The sequence below is a fragment of the Canis lupus genome, chromosome 5 (genome assembly GCF_011100685.1).
Source record: "Canis lupus familiaris isolate Mischka breed German Shepherd chromosome 5, alternate assembly UU_Cfam_GSD_1.0, whole genome shotgun sequence".
Taxonomy (NCBI): Eukaryota; Metazoa; Chordata; class Mammalia; order Carnivora; family Canidae; genus Canis; species Canis lupus.
The window spans coordinates 60,373,411-60,397,410 of NC_049226.1; the positions used below are offsets into that span (position 1 = coordinate 60,373,411).

A 24,000-nucleotide genomic window follows, 5' to 3' on the forward strand; every position below is an offset into this window, starting at 1 on the left:
ACCCTGGATCAAGTCCTGCGTCGGGCTCCCGGCATGGAGCCTGCTTCTCCCTCTGCCTGTGTCTCTGCCTCTCTCTCTCTCTCTCTCTGTCTCTTATGAATAAATAAAATCTTTAAAAAAAAAAAAAAAAAGAACCAGGGTTCATCAAAAACAAGGAAAGTCAGAAACTGTCACAGTCCAGAGGTGTGTGAGAAGACACGATGACTACATGATGCATGACATCCCAGGTGGGGTCCTAGAACAGAAGAGGACTTTAGGAAAGGAAATTCAAATAAAGCATGGACTTAGGTTGGTAACAATATATCGATACTGGTTCATTAGTTGTGACAAATGTACCATAGTAAGGAGGCTAATAAGAATGGAACTGGGGACAGGTATGTGGGATCTCTGTATTATCCACACAGTTTTTCTGTAAATCTAAAACTTTTCTGAAATAAAAAGTTTATTGAGAAAAGGCAGGAGTGGGGAGACCACAGCTCCCCACAGAAATGGCTGATGTCGAGGCTGGAATGGGGAAGCTGTGAGATGAGCCTGGGGCACCTTGTTCTACCAGAATGTAAGAAACTGCTCGGAAAACAGAACACCATGGAGGATGTCACAAGGACACAGCCTGAAGGGACTACGGACAACTCCAGGACAATCTGAGCACTAAAATAATCAGGAACAGTAGATTGGTTTTTTTAAAAGGTGTCCTTGAGTCCATCCCAATGTAGAGCTGGAAAGCCTCACTCAGAGGCAGCAAGGATGCCAACCCCGGCAGATGTCTGTGTGGCCTGAAGGGTCTCCCCACAAATTTCTTGTAAGGACAAAATCAGTTACTGTCCAGTGGGGACATCACACGACACCCGACTGGTGATCAAAACAGGCCAAAAAGGTGGGAGGGCTGCCACGCACATCTGATGTGGGACTCTGCGGGACACAGCCCACCCCACTGCAGTGTTTTAGCAGAGATGCAGAGGCTGACCCCATTGGGAGGAAGCATCACTAAATCCAACAGGGGAACATGTACTTTAAAACGTTTTTACCAAAATCTATAAAGAACTTATTAAATTCAACACCCAAAAAACAAAGAATCCAGTCAAGAAATGGGCAGAAGACAAGAACAGACATTTCTCCAAAGAAGACATACAAATGGCCAAAAGACACATGAAATCAGGGAAATACAGATCATTCCAATTTTAGTATATGTGCTGCCGAAGCGAGCACGAGGGAAATACAGATCAAAACCACGAGATACCACCTCACACTGGTGAGAATGGCTAAAATTAACAAATCAGGAAACAACAGATGTTGGTAAGGACGTGGAGAAAGAGGAACCCTCTTACGCTGTTGGTGGGAATCCAGACTGGTTTAGCCATTCTGGAAAACAGCGTGGGGGTTGCTCAAAAAGTTAAAAACAGGGTTACCCTATAATCCAGCAACTGTACTGCCCTAGGTATTTACCCTAAGGATACAAACATTGTGTGGCCTGAAGGGGCACCTGGACCCGAATCTTTATAGCAGCCATGTCCATAATAGCCAACCAACAGAAAGAGCCCAGATGCCCATCGACAATGAATGGATAAAGAAGATGTGGTGTATATATAGAATGGAATACTAATCAGCCATCAAAAAATGAAATCTTACCATTTGCAATGACATGGATGGAACCAGAGGGTATTATGTTAGGTGAAATAAGTCAGTCAGAGAAAGACAATTATATGATTTCACTCATATGTGGAATTTAGGAAACAAAACAGGGGATCATAAGGGAAGGGAGGGAAAAATAAAATAAGATGAAATCAGAGGGGTAGACAAACCATAAAAGACTCTTAACTCTAAGAAACAAACTGAAGAACACTGGAGGGAAGGGGGGATAGGCATTAAGAAGGGCATGTGATGAAAAAAAAAAAAAAAGAAGGGCACGTGATGGAACGAGCACTGGGTATTATACATGCAACTGATGAATCCCTGAACTCTATCTGTAACACTAAAAAATAAATTAATTAAAAATAAAATGTTTCCAAAAGGAGGGAAAATGTCCTATAAAAATAAAATCAGTAAATCCAAAAAAAGGCTGAGGAGCTGCTCCAGATCAGAGGAGACCCTGAAGGCAGGAACCGTACCACCATGAGCCCTGCACTGGAGAGAAATGCCACCAAGGACACACCAGGTCGCTGGCAGGTCTGGATTACAGTGGAGATTATGGTCAGACTCAGTGCTGAGCCAGGCAGGCTGCTGTGTGTGCCCATGGAAGGGCATCTCAGCTCTGCAGAAATGCACACTGAAGCATGTGAAGTCAGGGGCTGTGACGTCTGTAAGTTACCCCCAAAGAGCTCACAAAAGATAATTGTATGGATCTGCACACACACGTACACATGCACAGAGGACAGGTGGGAGGAAGAAATACTGGCCAGAAGGTATGGATAAAGCAAGTGTGGCAGGTGCGAACATCTGAATCTGGGTTAAGAATAGACCAGTAGTCCTAGTAATTTTGTAACTGGTCTGTAAGTTTAAAATCATGTCTAAATAAAAAGTTTTTAAAGAAATTATGCAATATCTACTATGCCTTTTCTTTTTCCAAGAACTATGTTAATATGAAAAGGCAAGTGACAGACCATGGAAAATATTCACAATCTATATATCTGATGCAAGATTTATAGCAAAAATATATAAAGGAAATTCCCATCTATCCAATAATAAAAAGACACACAATCCAAAACATGGACTGGCCACTTCATGAAGGAAGAATAGGAATGGCCAACAAACATGGGAACATATATTCTTGCCTGGTCATTAAGGAAAAGCAAATTAAGACCACATTCACACCCACTAGAAAGACTGAAGTCAAAAAATAGAAACCAAAAGCTGGTGAGGATACGGAGAAACTGTAAGCTTCAAACAGTGCTGGTGCAAGCACCTTGGGAAAATATTTAACATGTATTTACCTAGGACCCAGAACATGGTTCCATAGCACTCAATAACAAGAAATGAAAATGTATGTCCACAAAGACTTGCCCAAGAATGCTGAAAGCAGCTTTATTTATTAGCTGGAAAAGCCTACCAATGGTAAAATGAAAAAACAAATTTGCAACCCACATTATCTGATAAGAGATTAACATCCAGGGACACCTGGATGGCTCAGTGGTTGAACATCTGCCTTTGGCTCAGGTCATGATCCTGGGGTCCTGGGATTGAATCCCATATCACACTTACTGCGGAGAGCCTGCTTCTCTGTCTGCCCATGTCTCTGTGTCTCTCATATATAAATAAAATATTAAAAAAAAATTAACATCCAGAACACAGAGAGAACTTCCTAAGCCTGCAACAAAACAACAAACCACCTGATTCAAAACCAGGCAAAGGACTCAAACAGACATATCTCCTATGAAGATACAGGCCAACAAGCATGCAAAAAGATGCTCAGCATCATTGACCATCAGGGAAATGCAAATCAAAACCACAGGGAAACCCCACCTCACACCCATTCACTGACTATTATCAAAAAACAAACAAACAAACAATGAGTGATGGCAAGAACGTGGAGACACCAGAACCCTGGTGTACTATCGGTAGGAACACAAAATGGCACGGCTGTGGTGGAAAACAGTGTGGGGGTTCCTCAAAAAAATTAAAAATAGAATCACCACATGATTCAATAATTCTTCTGGTATATACCCCAAAGAACTGAAAGTAGGATCTCGAAGGGATATGTGTATACACATGTTCATGTTAACATTATTCACAATGTTTGAAATGTGGAAGCCACCCAAATCCATCAATCGATGACTAAATGAGCAAAACGCAGCATATCCATTCCTCAGTCATAAGAAGGAAGGAAATTCCTAAAATGCAACAACGTGGATGGGCCATGAGCACACAATTCTGAGTGAAAGAAACCAGCCACAAAAGGACAAATACTATATGATTCCACATACATGAGGTCCTTAGAGTTGTCATAACCATAAAGCTGTCAAATATACGGTGGGAGCCAGGGGCTGGAGGTGAGGAATGAGGAGTCAGTGCTTCATGGGGCCAGAGTTCCAGATTCACATGATGTGAATTCTGGGGACAGACGGTGGTGACAGCTGCGTAACAAATGTAAATGTCCTTGAAGCCACCAAATTGCACACCTAAAAATAGTTAAGATGGTAAACTTTGTGTTATGTGTATTTTTACAAGAAAAAAGAGACATGAAAAAAAAAAACAAAGGTAAGTCAGAATGCCACTAATCTATACACTTTAAAATTATTCTAGGCCTTGTGGGTTTCTTAGTAAAATAAACTACAGTTGAAAAAGATAAACCAAAAAAAAAAAACAATTTTCAAAAAGTGAGTTGAGGGCAGCACCGGTGGCCCAGCGGTTTGGCGCCGCCTGCAGCCCAGGGTGTGATCCTGGAGACCTGGGATCGAGTCCCACGTCAGGCTCCCTGCATGGAGCCTGCTTCTGTCTCTGCCTCTCTCTCTCTCTCTGTCTCTGTCTCTGTCTCTCATGAATAAATAAATAAAATCTTTAAAAAAAAAAGTGAGTTGATATCTTTCTTAAAGCTATAAGGGGAGCCTAAGTCTGAAAGACTTCCAGAAAACCCTATAGATATCTATATTTCTAAGTTTTGTCTTTTTAAAAACGTTTTTTTAAGATTTTATTTATTTATTCATGAGAGACACAGAGAGAGAGAGGCAGAGACATAGACAGAGGGACAAACAGGCTTCAATGCAGGGAGTCTGATATGGGACTCAATCCCAGGTCTCCAGGATCAGGCCCTGGGCTGAAGGCGGTGCTAAACCGCTGAGCCACCCGGGCTCCTCTATTTCCAAGTTTTACAAGTTTAACTTTACATCATTTTCAGAATAAATCGAGACATAACTCTTATGTGCCAAATATGCAACATCAAAATATTCAGTTCTGAGGATTCCCAGGCACCTGGCAAGCACTCAGATCTTTGTTATATGGACTTACATTGTCCAAAGAATGCTAGAAAATACATAAATAATAAATTAGTTAATCTTCACCTTCTAGAGATCTGGGAGTTATTTTGCTATGTGACTCCGAAAAAAAGGACTGTTTTGACCGCTAGCAGCCCTGTGGGGATTTGCACTTATTCTGACATAAAAATGCAGCAGAAGACACCGGGCCTGGTTATTTCCACAGCTACCGTCATTCTGTGTCACTCTCTTCTGCTCCAGGGAATCTGCTTTATCAACTTTCACAATCAGTCAATGCTGATGGAGCCCACACCTCTGTGGCTTCCAGCATTTTCAGGCCTCCTAATGCAGGTGCACTGTCCCCATGTATTCAAATTCCTGGGAAGGAAGCTATCTGGATGGGAAGAAATACTTTCTCTGTCTCTTTACAGTTCACCCAGAGACAAATTACAAATGGCTTTAGTTGTTCTAAGTAAAAGATGCAAACATTACCAACAGATTACCAACAAGGAGCATGTCTTCTCAAAATGGTCTTTCTAGTTTGTTTTCCATGACTACCAAAATACTCAGGACCAAAAAAGTTCCCTCAGACTCAGGTAAGCAGGTCTAAATGGGATACACTCAACCTGGATGGTTTCTCCCATTTACCACTCATCGGTGACCAATCTCACACAGGGCCCCAGGACACTGAGGCTTTTGGCTCCTAGTCCACCCCGTGGACAAGGCCTGGCCCATTCTGTGTCTCCAAGCGTTAGGCACAAAAGAACACAAGACATAAGGAACATGGCAAGGTCATCCTGAGAACAGGTCATGGCACAAGAGGCATCCGTGAGGGAGCATACAGCTGCCCCACTTAGGAAGATTGGTTCAGAAATCATTTTTCAAAGAAAAGTACATTTACTTTTTTTGGCTCTTCTGATTCTGTACTTGAGTACTTGAGAAACATCCAGGCAGGCTGACTAAATACTGGGTGACACTGGACAAATCTGTGTCAGTATTTTAGGTGTGACTATGGTACTGCAGCAGCACGCTTAAGCCCCATTGTTAGAGACACAGAGGGACCCGTTCACAGAGGTGGCAGCGGGCTGTCTGGGACTGACCCAGCTGGACTGGGGAGGAGTGGGGGTGGGCACCTCCTTCTCTCTATCTTCATTTGAAATTTTAAGTAACAAAAAGGTTAAAAGAAGAAAAGAACCTATGTGCCACAATGTTCACAGTAATCAAAGCAGAAAATGACTGGAATTTGCTTCAAAATAAATCAAAATGGGGGATCCCTGGGTGGCGCAGCAGTTTGGCGCCTGCCTTTGGCCCAGGGCGTGATCCTGGAGACCCGGGATCGAATCCCATGTCGGGCTCCCGGTGCATGGAGCCTGCTTCTCCCTCTGCCTGTGTCTCTGCCTCTCTCTCTCTGTGTGACTATCATGAATAAATAAATAAAATCTTTAATAAAAAAAAAAATAAAAATAAAAAATAAATAAATAAATCAAAATGGGTCGTGGGAGATGGTACAGACAATATAGGCCTGCACATGCAGTTGGTAACTGCTGAGCCAGCTGGTTCATTTTACTACACGGTCTGCCTTGGTTTACCTCTGAAATGTCCATCGTATGAAGCTCTGACACAGGGAACAAAGGGGAGAAAGACTGGCAGGCGGGATGCAAGCAAAGAGTGCGCTCCACGGCTCTCCTATCTGCCAAGGGATCGGGGTGTGCTGGCTCAGCCTGTCCCCACACCCCGGGCTGCGCCCCCACAACACACATTCCTGGGGAAGGATGGGGGCCCAGCCAGCAGCACCCCTGTGCCCTCCCCTCTAATGTGGAGACCTGTCTGTGATGGGAGTGCCCTAGTCAGGCCAGCCCCATGCCCACAGCAGGCAGCCTGGGCGGATCACCACCTCACAGCCAGGACCCTCCTTCCCAGACTGCACCCAAGAAAGTGCACCCAATGGCAGTCCAGTAGAATCCAGTATTCTGTGTGAAGAGAAACCTCCCCACCACTAAGAATCGATGAGCTAGATAAGCCCTGTTTCGTAAGGCAGCAACACACAGTAAAACCACCTGCAGGTTAAGCACTGCAGGGAAGAGTTAAAAAAATAATAAAGCATCATCAATGAAACGCCGGGACACCTGCACCCCGCTGTTTATAGCAGCAATGTCTACAATAGCCAAACTGTGGAAGGAGCCTTGGTGTCCATCAAAATGCATGGATAAAGAAGATGTGGTTTATGTATACGATGGAATATTACTCAGCCATTAGAAATGACAAATATCCACCATTTGCTTCAACATGGATGGAACTGGAGGGTATTATGCTGAGTGAAATAAGTCAATCGGAGAAGGACAAACATATATGGTCTCATTCATTTGGGGAATATAAATAATAGTGAAAGGGAATAGAAGGGAAGGGAGAAGAAATGGGTAGGAAATATCAGAAAGGGAGACAGAACATGAAGACTCCTAACTCTGGGAAACGAACTAGGGGTGGTGGAAGGGGAGGAGGGCGGGGGGTGGGGGTGAATGGGTGACAGGCACTGAGAGGGGCACTTGACGGGATGAGCACTGGATGTTATTCTGTATGTTGGCAAATTGAACACCAATAAAAAATAAATTTATTATTAAATAAATAAATAATAATAATAATAATAATAAAGTGTCATGTGAGACACACCAGTTTCTGTATACATACTCTGTGATCACCAGCAGACCGTAATTCAACATTCTAGAGTGGATGCTAATGACACGTCCACAGACGCAGAGAGCGCCAAACGCACACAGCAACTTGGCCGGCTCCCTCCCTGTCTCCTTCCAAGGGCAGCACAGGGGGCCACCCCAGGAGCCCCCTCCCTCCTGGATGAGTCCCCCACCCAAGCCCAGAGTGCCCTCCCCACGCAGCCAGGTGCCTTCACATACAGTTGCATTTCAGTGGCAATTTCTGGTAATAAATAAAGCAGAGCTGGAAACGACGGCTTGATTAAAACAACTGTGACCAAAAAATAAATAAATAAAACAACTGTGACCATGTGTTCAGCCATAATCAGAACACCTGCTTCTAGATTTGTTCAGCTGATCAGGACTCTGAATTATACTGACCTGAGGTGTGGACGGCAGAGAGCAGATGAGAAAATAAAACAGCACCTCCACTCAGCACCCCCTTCACCTTCCTAAGGCTCCCCTCAAGACCATACTTGGTCCTGGTCCTCCAGCAGCAAGGCTGCAATGCTGGCAGACCGACTGCCATGGAAGGTGCCTTGTCATCCTTTTATTTCTAATTTACATGTTAAATTGATATTTACTTATTCAAACAGAAAATTGAATCTTAAGGGTAGTATGATTTGAGTCTTCTAAAGACTCTCCATCAGTGATACAATGTCTAATAAATAAATAAATAAAATTAAAAAAAAAAAAAAACCAATGTCTATATGCTATACAGGGACCCATGAATAACCCGGGGCTGAAGGACAGCAACCCCCACGCAGTCAAAAGCCTGCATGTAACTTCTGACTTCTCCAAAAACTTAACTACTAACACCATTCAGTTGACCAGAGGCCTTACCACTAACAGCAACAGTCAGTGAACACATATTTCGTATGTCGTATGTATTATATGCTGTGTTCTCACCATAAAGTCAGCCAGAGGTTAGAAAATGTCATTAAGAAAACCATGAGAAGAAAAATACACTTACAGTACTGTATCTAACAAAAAAAAAAAAAAAAAATCTGTTGTAAGTGGCCCCACGCAGTTCAAACCTATGTTGCTCAAGGGTCAACCACATTTCTTCTAAGTGAATCTTACAAAGTCTTAGCTATGATACAGGCACACACAAAGTTCACTGTAAGAAAACATTTACCACTTAGTAATGGTAAAAACAGTAAAGTGCATAGTAAAGCTTTACTATCCTTAACATCATACGAAGAATACATTAAAATAGACTCATTTTTCACAATTATCAACTTGATATTTGTGAATTAATGCTATTATGCATGCCTATTGAACTATTGATTACCATCGGCCAGCAGAACATTCCATCACCAGAAAGAGGGGCAATGATTGCAACAAAGCCACAACCAGGAAGAAGCGTTTTCTATAATCTCATTCTACACCCGTTATGTACACTGCTGATAATCACGCTGCTCTGAACAGAAACAATGTTAGTGGTGACTTTGTTTCTCCTTGGGGCACGGAGCCCAGGGCCTTCTCACCTTGCTGTCCACTCCAGAAGGGCTGGTGAACACGTACTCCAGTTGAAAGACTATGGCAAACGCAGGGTGATGGACCATCTCAGGGAGTCGGAGGCGGCTTCTCAAAACTAGAGCCTGGTTTCCAGAGCTGGGTCAAGAACACAGAGCAGCAGCACATCAGGCAGTGTTCCTGCCACCCTGCACCCCCCAGGGTGCCAGGCCCTGCTGCTGTGGCAGGTTCCCCCAGCAATGCTGCAGAGCTCTGCACTGTGTCTGGCCCCCAAGGTAGATCCTAAACCAGAGCCTCTCATGCTTCAGTCGACACTCATTCCAAATCGCCAGAGCTTACATCAGGAGGACAGAACCACATGGCCAGGTCTCCGAGGAGGCTCGTCCTCCAGGGCACCCCTCGGAGAGGTCTCTGATCCTGACTTGGGAATAGAGGACTGAACAGAATGGCAGAACTTCCTGCCTGCTGCTTCTCCACCACGTGAGAGACTGATCACAGACACAGTGGGGGTATAAAGTGTGCTAGGGTCCCCTCAGATCCTAAGCAGCCACACCTGGAGACACCTATAATGTTAGCTCCAGAACTGTCACAGCACAGTTCAGGATTTTTCCAACCTGATAACACTGAGGTCTGCTCCTAACAGATATAAATCAGCAAGAGGAAACAAAGGCACCAGGGAAGAAGTCCAGGTGGACAAGTGCATACTTCACATGCAAAACCAGCTCCATTTCCCTTTGATCCCCAGTAATGTGCACCCTAGTACCTCCTAATTCCACGAGGCTGGACATCACGACCCTAGGGAGAATACCTGGTCTTCGAAGAGGAGCCAACTTTCCTGCTGAAACTGGCAGAGCGCGTCAAGGCCACATCCATCTCGGGCACCAGCACCACCACGTGTGGCCTCTGCACGAAGCCCAGACCATTGTGCACGCCCACACACAGGCGGCGCTCCAAGATCTCCAGCGTGCTGCCATCTAGTGGACTGTCCCCCTAGAAGAGCACATGTCACACACAGTAAATCCCTGTGCAGAAGGGCAGAAGCTCCCAGTGGAGAGGCAAACAAAGAGAAGAAACTGTAACTGAAGTCTCAGGCATTTCCAGATCAGATGGTGCTCAGTGAAAATGAATTCAGGCAAATAATCCTATGAGAACCGCCAGCCTCAGGGCATTTTCTAGGTAGTTCTGGGTCTTTACACATAGCACGGTCTTCTCAGAGCAATATCACCCTCCCCCTAGAAGATACCTGAATCACCAAAGTCTTACTCAGGTTTCCATGGCTGAGCTCAATTCTTAGGATGCAGCAAATGAGCAACCAGGGCCCTAGCGCCCCAAGGCAGAGAAGCCCACTGCCCCCAAGGTGCCTCTATCCTCCCCCAGACTCAGACACCAGAGGCTTGGGGTGGAAGGGGCAGCAGGAAAAGGGAGCACATTTATGCAGTAAGTCATAAACCAATAAACACAGAATCTGCCCCAAAGTGATCGCTGGATATTAAAGTTTTTCATCTTAACAAAATATGTACAGGCACTTTAACAAATGAGTCAGGATAGTCCTCCAGGCTATTACTGTTTATTAAATTACGTGATCGTGGTGAAATGATTCCTGAATTTTCAAGTTTTCTTCACTGCCCATTAATCAAGCTGAACAGACCTAAATTCAGCCTATTAGTCTCTGAGTAATGAAAACAGAGCGATGGAGGAAACAGAGTAGCTACCAGTTGGATAAGGACAAAAATACAAAGTAGTAAAAATATGTAATAAAGTGATTTTGGGGGGATACACAAAATTCAACAATGATACTCCTAAAGCATCTCTACCCTTACGTGACCCACTCTGAGCAATAAGAACACAGCAGGAAACACAGTAAGAAAATGTGCTCCGTCAATCCTCTTTTCTGTGTTTCTACTTCACATGAGACATCGTATAGAACTACCTTGTCAAGAACGGGCAGCAAGCAAAAAAAAGTCCATCTCATCTATGTGTGCTGTGCACATGCATCTATGCATACATGTGCATGTGTGCATGTATGTGTGTGCTTGTGTGCATGTGTGTGCAGCTAAGACTTTGCTGACTTCCCAGACTGCTAGGATGGGCACCTACCAGTGGAACTGCTCGTTGTCACGATGGAGAGATAGCAAAGGCCTGTGACAGGCTGACACTGAAGCACCTTGGGCACAGCAGAGAACCCAACCACATCCCTGTTTTCCTGGTGCAAATACTCCAGACAGACAGGCAACAGAGCAAGGAATAGGTAAGGAACCCAGGTGCTCGTGGGCAGGGCCAAGCACCCGGAGAAAGGAAGCAGGTGACATACTTACAGAGACTTGGGGGGTGGGCCTCATCAGCACATTCCAGTGGCCTGCAGGACTGTCGAGTTTGCACAGAGACCTGAAGCCTAAGGGGAGCCATGCAAGGGTCTAGACGCAGAGCATCCAGGAAAATGAGCTACCAGCCCAAAGGCCACAGTGGGGACACACTGTGACCTGTGACCACCAAGACTTCATGGCAGCACATCAGATGGGTAGGCAGACCTGGACCCTGTGAGGGGAGTACCTTTCACAGAAAGTGGGTCGGCCGGGATAAAATGACTAAGACTTCTAGTCGTCTCCTTGGAATGAGCCAAATATCTTGAAAATGTCCTTTATAAATGCTGATAATTTTATTGGTCTCCCTAAGCTCATTTGGTGATTTAATTTACTTTTACATGAAGACTGCTTTAAGATACAACAAAACTAACATTAGGGTCTCACGGTAATAGCACCATCATCGCACCAAAGTTAAAACAACGGGTTAGACATCCTCTTCTGCCACTAAAAGAGGAAGCACGCAAGACTGTGGCTGGACCGTCCAGCCTGGTGGTGTCAGAGACCGGCAGCGTCCCCACCTCTGCCGTCCCCACCTCTGCCCTGCCCACATCTCTACTGTTCAGATTAAGCTCCACCATGTAGGACAGTACCTCCCGGAAGTTATCACTGATGAGGAGTTCCAGAAGCTCTTCCTCAAACTTCTCAAGGGAAGGATATAGCGTGAAGAATAAATCATCCAAGTACCATGTGACAGACTTCTGAAGGCGAGGCTTTCGGAGGGTGTCCCCTGAAAAAATGAGGGGGTTCGTGTAGAGTATCCGTGGGGACAGGACCACCAGAAGCACCTAGGGCCTCTCACCCACCTAGGTCAAGGCCATGGTGCCAGGCCCTCCAGGCAGAGAAGAAACCACAGGCACAGCACTCAGAGCCCTAAATCAGAAGCCACCCCCATTCACACCAAGACGCCAAGCCCAGATTTCAATTACAACCCAATTTCTGCCCCCACCCTCCTCCAGGAACACATTTTATAATTCAGCAATCCAAAGAACACAGATCACTGAATGCAGGGTAACATCTGTTCCTATCAGCTTGGTTTCCCTTTATCGCTAACTTCCTCTCTAGCAAGAACACAGCCAGTGATGCCGTTTCTTATTTTTGTACGTTTACCTTGAACCATTTGGAAACATGAAGAAATACTCATGAGCACATTAAGCCAACAAGCAAAAACACCGTCTGGGCTGGCACCACAAGAAAAGTCCCCATCTGGGTGGGGGAGCTGCCCTGGACTGTGAGCTCCATGAGGACAGAAGGGGCGGTAGTTCCTGGCACACAGCTGGGTGCCCGGCACAGAGCAGGTGCATCAACCCTGGGCTGTGAAAGGCATGGTCCAGTCTGAGCAGAGACCTCCCCTCCAACTCGGGCACGAAGGCCAAGCCAACCACCTCCACACCAGTACACACCCCGCGCTCTGCCCTCCCATCCCGTCACTGCCCTATTGCCCTGTCTCTTCCCCAGCTTTCACCCGTAAGAACTAAGGAGCAAAGCCTTAGATTTTAAGAACTATTTCCAAAGTTAGAGAAAGGAAACATCAGCGGAAGACTCAGCGCAGAGGGAACTGTCATGGTAAGAGCCCTTGGTCGTCCTGCTAGGAGGTCAATCAGCACAGCCAGAGGCGATCCCATCTTCGCCTCTGTGTGCACTGAGACCCTTCAGAATCTCCTCAGCCGCTCTCTGCCCCACTAATTCCACATTTTGAACCTATTCAGCAAAATTAATCGAATGTGGGAGCAAAGCTTTATGCGCAAGAATACTTATTAAACATTATTTATAACAGAAAAAAATAAGAAACAACCAAATGCTCCCTAGGATGGGGAATGTTAAACAAGTTACCATGCCTCCGTATAAAACAGGAATGAAACTCCTATTGTCAAAGATCACTTAATGATTGAAAAATAATCATAATATTGCAGGTAAAAACGATGTGTGTAACACTGCGTATGAGATCATTTAAAGCCAATTTTATTTGAAAATCTACATTTACATGCATACATGGATACGTATGAGAAGTAATCACAGATGACTTTATTTCCTTCTTTATGGTTTTCTATCCCTTCCTCATCACAAATATGTATTAGATTCTCATATTTCACAATTTCTTATGCTTCTAAGAAACGTTGCACGTTCCTTTCTGAATTTAAAAAGAAGTGTTGAAGCTGCTCTGTGGAGGAATCAGAACCCACGCAAAGTATAGGTATAGTTATTCACCATGGCCAAGGGTTAAAGACAACCCAAGTGACCAGCAACAGATGAAAATAAGGAAAATGTGGTCCATCCACACACAGAATCTTATTCAGCATTAAAAAGGAAGGAAATTGACACCTGGATGGACCTGGAAGACATGGCGCTCGGTGAAATGAGATAGTCACCGAAAGGGCAAATCCTAGACAATCTACTCACAAGAAGCCCTAAGGTGGTAAAATCAGAGTCAGAAGATGGAAGGGCGGGTGCCAGGGGCTGGGGAGGGGCTGGGCACTAGTGTCTCATGGGGCTGAGCTGCAGTTTTTGTGAGATGAGACATTCTGGAGGCAAACGGTAGTGGTGGCCGCAGACTGCATGGTTTACATGGTTCAAGTGGCAAGTGTGACACTACATCTATGTTACCACAATTTTTCTTTAAAGAGCAAAACATAGAGTCCAAACTTTCATGAAATGGCCAACAAGTGTCTGAGGCATGTCCTGAATTGAGATCCTCCACCAGAGAAAGAGAAGGGACGCCTGGGTGGCCCAGGGGTTGAGCATCTGCCTTCGGCTCAGGGCGTGATCCTGGAGTCCCAGGATCGAGTCCCACATCGGGCTCCCTGCATGCAGCCTGCTTCTCCCACTGCCTATGTCTCTGCCTCTCTGTGTGTGTGTGTCTGTCTTGAACAAATAAATAAAATCTTAAAAAAAAAAAAAAGGAGAAAGAGGACCGACAAGGAAAGAGAGGAAGGAGCTAAAGCAGCACACTTCCACCACCAGTGCCAAGGGCAGCAAGCCAGGTCCTCCATCATGGGCCTCCCTAGCAACAGGTCACAGGGCACACAGCAGCATGGGGGTGCTCATGGAGGATTTTGGGGATGACGAGACAGGGCAGCTGTGGCCCTCTGGGCACAGAGAAGGAGCGAGGGACCATCATCAAACCAGGGCCCATCAGCAGGAAGAGGCCAGGCCCGAGCCAACACCACTGCCTGCTGGGGGTGCTGAGTACATCCTACCCGCAGGTAGAAGGCGTGTGTCCTGAAACAAGGGAAGACAACGGGTGGTCAGGCACCCTGGGGCCAGGGCCTAGGGGCCAACCCCAGTTTCTAAACCTGTGTCCTCAGCTGTGGAAGCCAGGTGACAGCCCCCCACTCAGGACAGTGCTGTGGGGACAGAGCTAATACCATTCACAGCCATGAACACAGGGTCATAGCTCCCGAGGAAAGGCACACACATGTACACACATAGCTCATCAGACTAATCTTAAAGCCTCGGCATGGCTCATCCCTGTACTGGCTCATCCCTGTACGTTCTAGTCTCTACTTTACAAGAGAAACAGGGCTCAGACATTCTAAGTGACTTGCCTGAGGATACCACACCCACAGAATGTGAGTGAGGGAGACCCAAATGTTGAAGCTGCTAATACACATCCCCAAATGACCAGGAAAGTACTGTGAGAACTTCAGGGAGTGAATAGATTCACAGATACAGAACCCAAGAGAAACAAAGACGGGCTGCTCTGGGAGCAGGGGACTCAGGTGGGACCCCAGGGGCGCCAGCCAATGCCAGCCCTTCCAGAGATGGGGCAGCAGCAGAGACAGACTTGCCGGTATGCTGGGGCCACTGCCTGTCCAGCAGGGAAGCCACCCGCCCCTCGCCAATCTCCACTACTGTGCTGTTGCCTGCCCCTCTAGACAACAGTACAGTAGGATGAGCAAATCTGGGCATCCAGAAGGTGGCGGAGTCCAGGGCTTCTGGAAGAGGCTCAGTCCTGGCAGGAAGCAGGCTCTGCCCAGCTCCCCATTGACAGGTGGCCCCCAGGCCCACAGCCATTAGCAAAAAGGAGCCTTGACTCTAGTCTCACAGAGATGTGAGGAAGGGAGCCCCACACACAGAAGTCAGACAGGGAGAGGAAAGATGGTTCCTCCACCAGGAGATCAGACTAAGGAGCCACATATGCACAGGGCAGAACCTTCCAGATCCTGAGGGGCCCAGGAGGCAGGGCAGGGCCAGGTTGCATCTGGCCGGCTTTCTCCAGGCCATGTCCTGTGAAAATCACAGGCACTGGAGAATGGCTCTCACTCAGAGGACAGAGCAGGCCTCCCAGGATGCTCCACTGCAGAGGAGCGGCCAGGGTGAGGACAGTATCCCATGAATAAAGAACAAAGGTCCTGGGGCCGGTGCTTCCTAAGTTCTCAGTGCTGAGCTCCATCGGCTTACTTCTTTGCTCCTCACATGCATCTCCAGGGGCAGGTCCCAAGAAAGTCCCCATTTTATGCAGGAAAGGGCAGCAGCAGAGGCTGGGAGAGGTTAGGAGCCTGGAGGCCCACTCCGTACTCAGAACCTCTTCCCTGCTCCCTCCTGCATCCCCCTCACAACAGCTTCACCATCTGAAGTGTCACCCTGAAATGTCACCTCATTCACTCTGAAGGGTCACCCCGTTCACTCTACCACCCAACCTCAGCAACCGGGGTTGGGGAACTGGGGTGAGGCGGGGGACGGGGACTCATGGCCCGCACACTCTGTGACTGGGGCTATTTTTCATATGGTTGTTGCCAAGGCTCTGGGCAGGAATGCAATCCCCAAAAACAGCAATGTTCCTTCAGGAATCCAGACTCCCTGCCCTCAGGGATCCCCACACATGCACTGCCGAGAAACCAGGGATTACAGGCGCAGACAGGCAAGAACTCCCTGTAGTGACATCCTTAAGAGAAGCGTTCAGAAATGCCCTCCAGGTGCCCAACAAGCTCTCCACGAGGTCCTAACAGGGTCCCACAGCCTCCCCAGGACACAGCTTTCCTGGAAGGGCAGTGGATTCCCCAGAATGCACCCCACCAAACAGTGTTGCAAGAGGAACAACAGAATGAGACCAGTTAGAGGGTGACCCAGGCAGGAGCGGAAAGAGTCTGAGCCATCCACATTGCTAAAACACCTGTTGCCTTTGATGGCTGTGGCAAGACGTGATGTTGCCCTTGCTTCCATCTGTCCAAGACAGGAGCACTAAGAGCCCCATGCTGTGCCCTCACCCTGGCTCAGTGTCTGTGCACACGGATCCAGCCAATGAGCCTTCCGCGGATGAATCATGGACAAACCCAAGCATCGGTGAACAAGGGAGAGGATAAAAGGATACACCGAAGTCGGAGCACTGCTTTCTCCAGGGAGGTTCCCCGGGGAGCAAGCCTGGAAGGAGGACTTTCAGCAAAGATGACCTCTGTCGTATTAAAACTGGAGCTCACACAGGGCAGGAGTCAGCTCTCCTCTTGTCACCCCACCACCACCCCTGCCTACCCCCACCTACCCACAACCCACAGTAACGTGGCACAATCCAGAAGGTGAATCCCAGCAAGGACCGAGCGGCCCAGAGAAGCCTAGGAGAAGGCCCACAGCCACTGAGATACTTGGATGGAGGGTGGGTAGGGTGGGGGAAGCAGCATTTTTAAGGAGCACCTCAGGAGATTCCTGAGCAGGGACTTGGGAGGACCATGTGGGATACCACCAGAGTGGGCCACCTCGTGGCAGACTGGCGGGCATGAGGTTCTGACACCCCACTTCTCAGCTCTACCGAGCTCTGGTGTAACAGATGAGGAGGCAGACCTGGAAAGGAGAGCCCACGGCAAAGGCCGCTTTGTCTGCTTCAGACGCCTGCGTGGTGTCAGCCAGCTCAGGGGAGTGTGAGGCCCTCTGCTTCCTCCAGCCCTACAGCACTGTGAGAAGTGGGCCCAGGAGCCCTGCACTCCCTGAGCACCCAGTCAGGAAGTCTCGCTCAGGACTCCAGGCAGTCCTGGCATTCACCTAGCCTTCAGGGCCACTGTTAGAAAACAGGCTTCCAACTTATATTTACAACGAAGCCTCCAGTGCACTCAGCTACTTTATGCAAAGCTCGCACCCACTCCAGGGCAGGATGAGCAATCTGAGCCTTCCCCCAAACGACAGACATCTTTCTGGTCCTGATCTCCTGAGACCATCCCCCCAATGACAGAGGCAGCATGCAGATCCGCAACCAAGGAGCCTCCGTGCGGAGACTCACTCTGAGCCAGGCCACGGGAGCTCTCCTTGAAAGAAGCAGCTTTCAGGAGCCACGGCATGTGTGCAACGACCCTGGTGCTGACACAGCTGTCCAGGTCTGTCAAACCAAAGCAAGTGAAACGGTCAGAACCAGGCCGAGGAGACCACGAGAGGGAGGGTGCGTGGATTTCCAAGATGCATTGGCAGGACCTGCTAATCTGGCCAGATGCTGAGGGCCTCCCTCTGAGAGCCACCCGAGGGGAAAGGCCTGCCTCCCTTCTGGAGAGTGACAAAGAGCCACCAGCACAACACAGCTAAGACCTTCATTTCCAGCCATTCCCAGGCTGAAAATCACTCTTCCAAAATCAGCCTTCACAGAACTGAGTGAGTCAAAGTGGAAGACAGGAGGAAGGTTGGAGACTGTGTCAACATCGGTATCCTGGTCGTGACTTTGTGCTACAATTTGGGGGAAACCAGGCAAAGGACACATGGAGTCTCTCTGCGTTATTAAAACCACATGTGAATCTAGACTGACCTCAATATAAATTTCAGTTAACAACTCAATCTTCCTGTATTGTGTGATATTTTACAAATGAACAAATATCCACATCCCCATATGGCACCAAAATAAAATCAGACCCTCTCCAAATTGCACGTGAATTCCACCACTGAAGCTGGTAGCAGTCACTGCCTTGGCCCTCTCAGGGCTATAAAATATTATTCAGCAAAGAAACACTTTTCCAAGAGTGAGTCACAAAAGCCCAGAAGACCCTGGGCAGGATTTATAACACAGACAAGAACGGCGTCAGAAAGCAGGGACAGTGCCTGCATGGCTGAGAGCACAGATCAGCCTGGCGTCCTGCACATCCAGGGAAGGTGGAGCAAAACCAGTTCCTTTTCTCAGATGGTCACCGGAGGACTTGGTGAGAAGCTGTGTTCCGGTCCTTTCTCCCCAAGAAGAGGGAGTATGCTCCTGCCCACCCGGGCACTTTCCGGCTCCACTTCTAGGGTCCCTGGTCATTAGCTTTTATGCAAAATATTAGGGACACCTAGGTGGCTCAGCAGTTTGGCACCTGCCTTCAGCCCAGGGCATGATCCAGGAGACCCGGGATCAAGTCTCACGTCAGGCTCCCTGCATGGAGCCTGCTTCTCTCTCTCTGCCTCTCTCTCTGCCTGTGTCTCTGCCTCTCTCTGTATCTCTCATGAATAAATAAAATCTTTTATAAATAAATAAATAAATAAATAAATAAATAAATAAATAAATAAATAAATAAATAAATAAATAAAAATTAACAACAGATTAAAACAACAGCAATTTCCCAGACGCTGCCTGCACCCAGTAAGTGTCCCAGTGACCAACTGGCCGCTCTACAGGAGGGGGCTCAGATGGCTTCTGAAGACATGACCCTTCAGAATGAGGAGCTGGAGTATGCCCCACTCTGCAGCTGGCCCCTCTGATGCCCCAGGCTGACACAAGACACTGAGAATAAACTCGGGGCCACCAGAGCTGCCCATTGTCACCACAGGAATGACATAGGACCAGGCTCCAGATGAGCTTCGGCAGGTCCAGGTTTTATCTGCAGCTCTACTGACACCCACTGGCAAGTCATAGAGTGAGGGACACACCTGAGCCCCCACCAACACTCTGCTCACCCAGAAGCCCAGGTCAGAAGGACTCATGTAAGCTGAGTTTTAGGCAGGTGTGCACCTAGGTTCTTGACATCAGGACATAGCACAGTGGCACAATGGGCCCTCTCTGATCGAGAGGGCCGAGGCCTCAGAGTCACACGCGGATTGTCATGTTTTCAATCTCGATGGCAGTGACCACGCAACATTCTATCTCCCTGCTTGACCCCGTCTTCTCTTTCGAGAGGACATAAGCAAATTCTGGAGGGTGAAAAGGCTTCCTATATGGGGCTGGTGGCAGGGGGCAGGGGGTTGGGGGGGCTGGGGGAGGGTGGTTGCTTGGTAAGCCATGGCAAATCCAGAGGTGGGACCCTCCTCAGACTTGCTCCTGTTCATAGCTATCATTTCTGGTGTGTCATCATCTCTTCTTAGCAACACTGGAAAAATAGTGACCTTGTAATGGGCTGACCACCATGGGCCCATCCCAGAAATTTACCAACTCAGATAACAATGTCTGGGCCCCAGTATTGACTAGAACACTGAGCCATGTGCAGGGACGTTGTTACTGAAAACATTCCCATACTGGAGAGCTGAGCTACTTCTTTTTTGGGGGGTCTTGAGTATTCCTATTCTAAGTCAAAACTCGGCCCTTCCAGCTCACGCTCATGCCCAATCCTGCTCTCCCCAGAACAGAACAGGGAGCCAGCCCACCCCACACAAGAGGTTCCAGCAGCACCAGGTGGGGAAGGATGAGTGTGGCACCTTCTCCTGGATACCTCAGACAGCCAGACGGAGAGCCTCCAGAAGTGCCTGGAAGGAGCATGAAGTTCAGATCGAGGCCCGTCAGCAGAACCCAGGAGCAGAGCATATCTCTGCAGAGACCTCCTGGCTAATCCACCACTGGAGAACCTAGTTCTAAACACACCAAGACAGAGCCCGGAGGCTTTCACGTGGAGTTCGGTTTTCAAAAATACTCAAGCCATGGCTCACCCGCATTCACAGCAGCATTATGCACGACAGCCAAAAAGCATCCTGTCCATTGAAAGGTAAACAGAGAAACAAAATGTGGTCCATCCCTGCAATGGAATATTATTCAGCCTTACAAAGGAAGGAAATTCCGACACATGACCCAACAAGGATGGACCTTGAGGACACGATGCCAAGTGGAATAACCCAGCCACAGAAGGGCAAATATGGACTATTTCCCTCAGAGGAGGAGCCTGGAGGAGTCAAATTCACAGAGGCAGGAAGCAGGGCAGTGGGGTGGCCAGGGCTGGGGAGGGGACACGGGGAGTCATTATTGAGGGATTGACAGAGTTTCAGTCAGGGGACATGAGAAAGTTCTGGAGTGGATGGTGGTGGTGGTGGGTGTACAACAAGATGAACATCCTTAATGCCCCTGAACTGCATACTTACAAACGGTTAGAACAGTAGATTTATGTTATGTCTATTTTGCCACAATTTAAAGAGAACGATAATCAAGCCTCTGATATGGCAGCCCAGCAAGGGTGGGAACTAACAACAGTGGTTTTCCCGTTTTCCCGACCTTGGTCATGAAAATGCGAACGATGGATCTTATGACAGCATTTCCCAAGTAAGGACACAGAAGCAACTTGAGGGATGAGAGACACCGCTCTGAAGGGACCTGTGCCCTGCCCTCCTCCCTCCCCTCCCTCCCTTCCCCTCTCCTCCCTCCTCTCCTCCTCCCTTCCTCCTCTCCTCTCTCTCCTCCCATTTGCTAAGGGTACCTAGCCACACCCAGCCCACCTCATAGCACAGAGCCTGATCCCTGCAAGGTCTGACCACCAAACTAATACAGACTCACCAAATAGAGGGAGACAGAGCAACCCTTACCCTTTTCTCCATGAGCTGGAACGAGGCCAGGGATGTGCTGCAGACCAGACACCAGAAGGTTCTGGGGAAGAAGATGGAACACGGGCTCCAGGAGCGGGTGTGGCTTCAGAGTGTATTGCAGGCTGCAGCTCTCAATGAGGGTCATGTGTTTATTTTCTGTAGGAGAAAACACCTATATGAGAGTTGGCACTAAAGGCCCTTTCAGTCAAACCAGCCAATAAACTGAGCATCTAAGAAACACCACAAACAGGAAACATATTTTTCCATGGAGAGGGGGGAATCGCTCTGTTAGTTCAGCCTAAAAAGCAAACTAATCCTTACTAAATCCTTAGTAACTCTCTACTAAAACTGCAATAACAGAGATACTTGCTTTTAATCCACATAGTGAAATCTCTCCTGCTTGCCTCTCCGCCCAAGGTGTGAAGTCCAGGCATTGCCTGGTCCTCAGCTCAGCGGGGGACTGCAAGGGACCCTTTCCCCTCAGCACCTGCACCCTGGAGTCCCACAGAGCATCGGGACTAGGCCCTGGGAGAGGCAGGAGACCAAGACAGAGCCCCGCCTCGAGGACATGTGCTCATCTGGGCAACCGACACACAAACACAGATACCCACAGCACAAAGGACAATAGGATCGGACCCTGAGAAAGGTATACATAACGCACAGCGAGCTAGGGGAAGAAGGAGAGCACCCTGAGAAAGCAGCAGCTGAGAAAGGCCCAGACACAGTGCTCAGGGAGCTGGAGGGAACAAAACCAACAGAACAGACCCTGGGGTGCAAGAGGCAGAGTCCAGAATCACAGGGCCCAGAAGCTGAGAGGGACCAGGACATGCCCTCTACTCATCCCCGCCAAAACCTTGCTTGGCCTTGATTTCTTCCACTGACAGGAGCCTCACCACCTCCTGAGGCAAGCTACATGATTTCATAAGAAAAGAGCTAAAGTCTGAAGCTTAATTTTATTGATAAAGATTGGCTTTTAGGTTATTTCTCAATATGACCAACTGCATTCATTAGGAAAAGCAATTAATGAAAACTATATTTTTATTACCTAATGACTACACACATAGGGTCTGCTAACTTTAAATTTTTAAGTGCCCTGAGAGGTACCCTCTCGTGTGGCCGGCTGGAGAGACACTGGTTGGGCCTCCATGGAAGGCAAATAGGAGAAATGTTACAAACTAGCCCCCAGACCGAGCTCTGCAGCTTCCAAGAGCTCGACCCACAGTTATTGGGCACATATACAAAAGAGAGGTGTCCACACCAGCAACGTACCCAGCCCCAGGGCCCTGGATCTGCCCGGTATCCACTGGCAGGGCCACTCAGTCAACACAGAACACACACTCAACAACTCAACAACATACCATGAGGTCATAGGGAGAACGAGGGGCTCTCTCAACACCAAGACCAAACAAACCTTCTCTAAAATGAGAAAAATGAGATGGACATGCGGCTCTGCTCCTGTCCTGGTACAAAGACCCCCCAGGGTCCAGGAGACTCAGAGGGGCTGCCTGGGGTATGGAGGAAGGAGAGCAGAACACTGCAGGGGCAGGGGAGCTCACTGAACCTTGTTACACTTTTTTATGCTATTTTTTTAAGATTTTATTTATTTGCTCATGGGAGACACAGAGAGAGGCAGAGACATAGGCAGAAGAAGAAGCAGGCTCCCTGCAGGGAGTCTGATGTGGGACTTGATCCCAGGACTCCAGGGATCACAACCTGAGCCAAAGGCAGACGCTCAACCGCTGAGCCACCCAGGCATCCTTTTATGTTATTCTGAATCATGTGAATATATTGATCATTCAGGCAAGAAATGTGTACATTTCTGGAAATGCCCACGAGAAGGTGAGCTACCAGCCACATAGCTCCTCAGGCACTGCCACAGCCACACAATCTTCCAATGCTGCCCGGGACAAGGTCCTGATGGTGTGTGTCCTTCCAAAGGTCCTGACCCTGGGGCACTGCACTAACTCAGTCAATGGAGCACGTGACTCTTGATCTCAGGGTTGTGAGTTCAAGCCCCACATTGGGCATAGAGCCTACTTAACATAAAATTAAAAATTAAATGAAAAAAAAAAGCCCTGATTCTAAGGATGCTGTAGGACACAAATACTGGCAAAGTAACGATCAGACTCAATTGAGAAATAATGTAAAAGCCAATCTTTATCAATAACATTAAGCTTCAAACTAATTGCTCTTCTATTGTGACATTTCCGTCAAATTCAGCAGGCAGTGGAAGGGATGGGGCTTGCTCAAAATTCCCATCACAGAATCCAGGCAACAACTCAAAGACACAGAAAGTCACCCTCCCCAACAGATCTACCTCCAACCACTGGACCCCCTCCACATCCTGGCCCTGGGCCAGGTCAGGTCTCCACCAGGGGCCTCCAAGATGGCTTCCACCCGGTGCCCCCTCCCCATCGTTCAAGTGGCCAGGAGCCAGAGTAGGTCACATGCCCTTCAGGTCACAGAGGCATGGCAGGAAGCCCCCTGCTCTGCCTAAGACACCCCCCACCCCCACCCCTGCAGCTGCTGGGCCTCATGGAAGATGGCAGGCATCCCTGCAGGACGTTCCTGTGCATTTAGGCTTTGCCGTGCTGGACATAACCAATGGGCCTCACAGTGAAAGGTTTCTGGTACTAGCATGGCCATGGCCAGTGATAGACAACAACTACTTGTAGTGGTTGTCAGGTGGACAGGCCACCACCCCAGAGGCCAGGAGGCCCACATCCCTCCCACCAGGAGGTTCTGGGGCTGCCTCTCCCAGGGCCGTCTGCACAAAGCAACACCTTCCCCTCAGGCTAGTGCTTACAGTTCCTTCAGTTACGTCAACCATCCAAGCTCATGACACTTTTTGTCCTAATCCCTTAAATAAATCAGCTAAGCTGA

General features: G+C 48.1%; 1 protein-coding gene across 1 annotated transcript in view; it reads right to left on the reverse strand.

The window, feature by feature from the left end:
• Window positions 1-24,000, reverse strand: part of NPHP4 (nephrocystin 4) — a 115,767-nt gene that overhangs the window by 69,752 nt on the left and 22,015 nt on the right. The window contains 4 exon segments of the mRNA NM_001135788.1: window positions 9,103-9,229; window positions 9,900-10,081; window positions 12,045-12,181; window positions 21,118-21,273. Of these exon segments, the coding sequence (NP_001129260.1) occupies window positions 9,103-9,229; window positions 9,900-10,081; window positions 12,045-12,181; window positions 21,118-21,273 (602 nt within the window).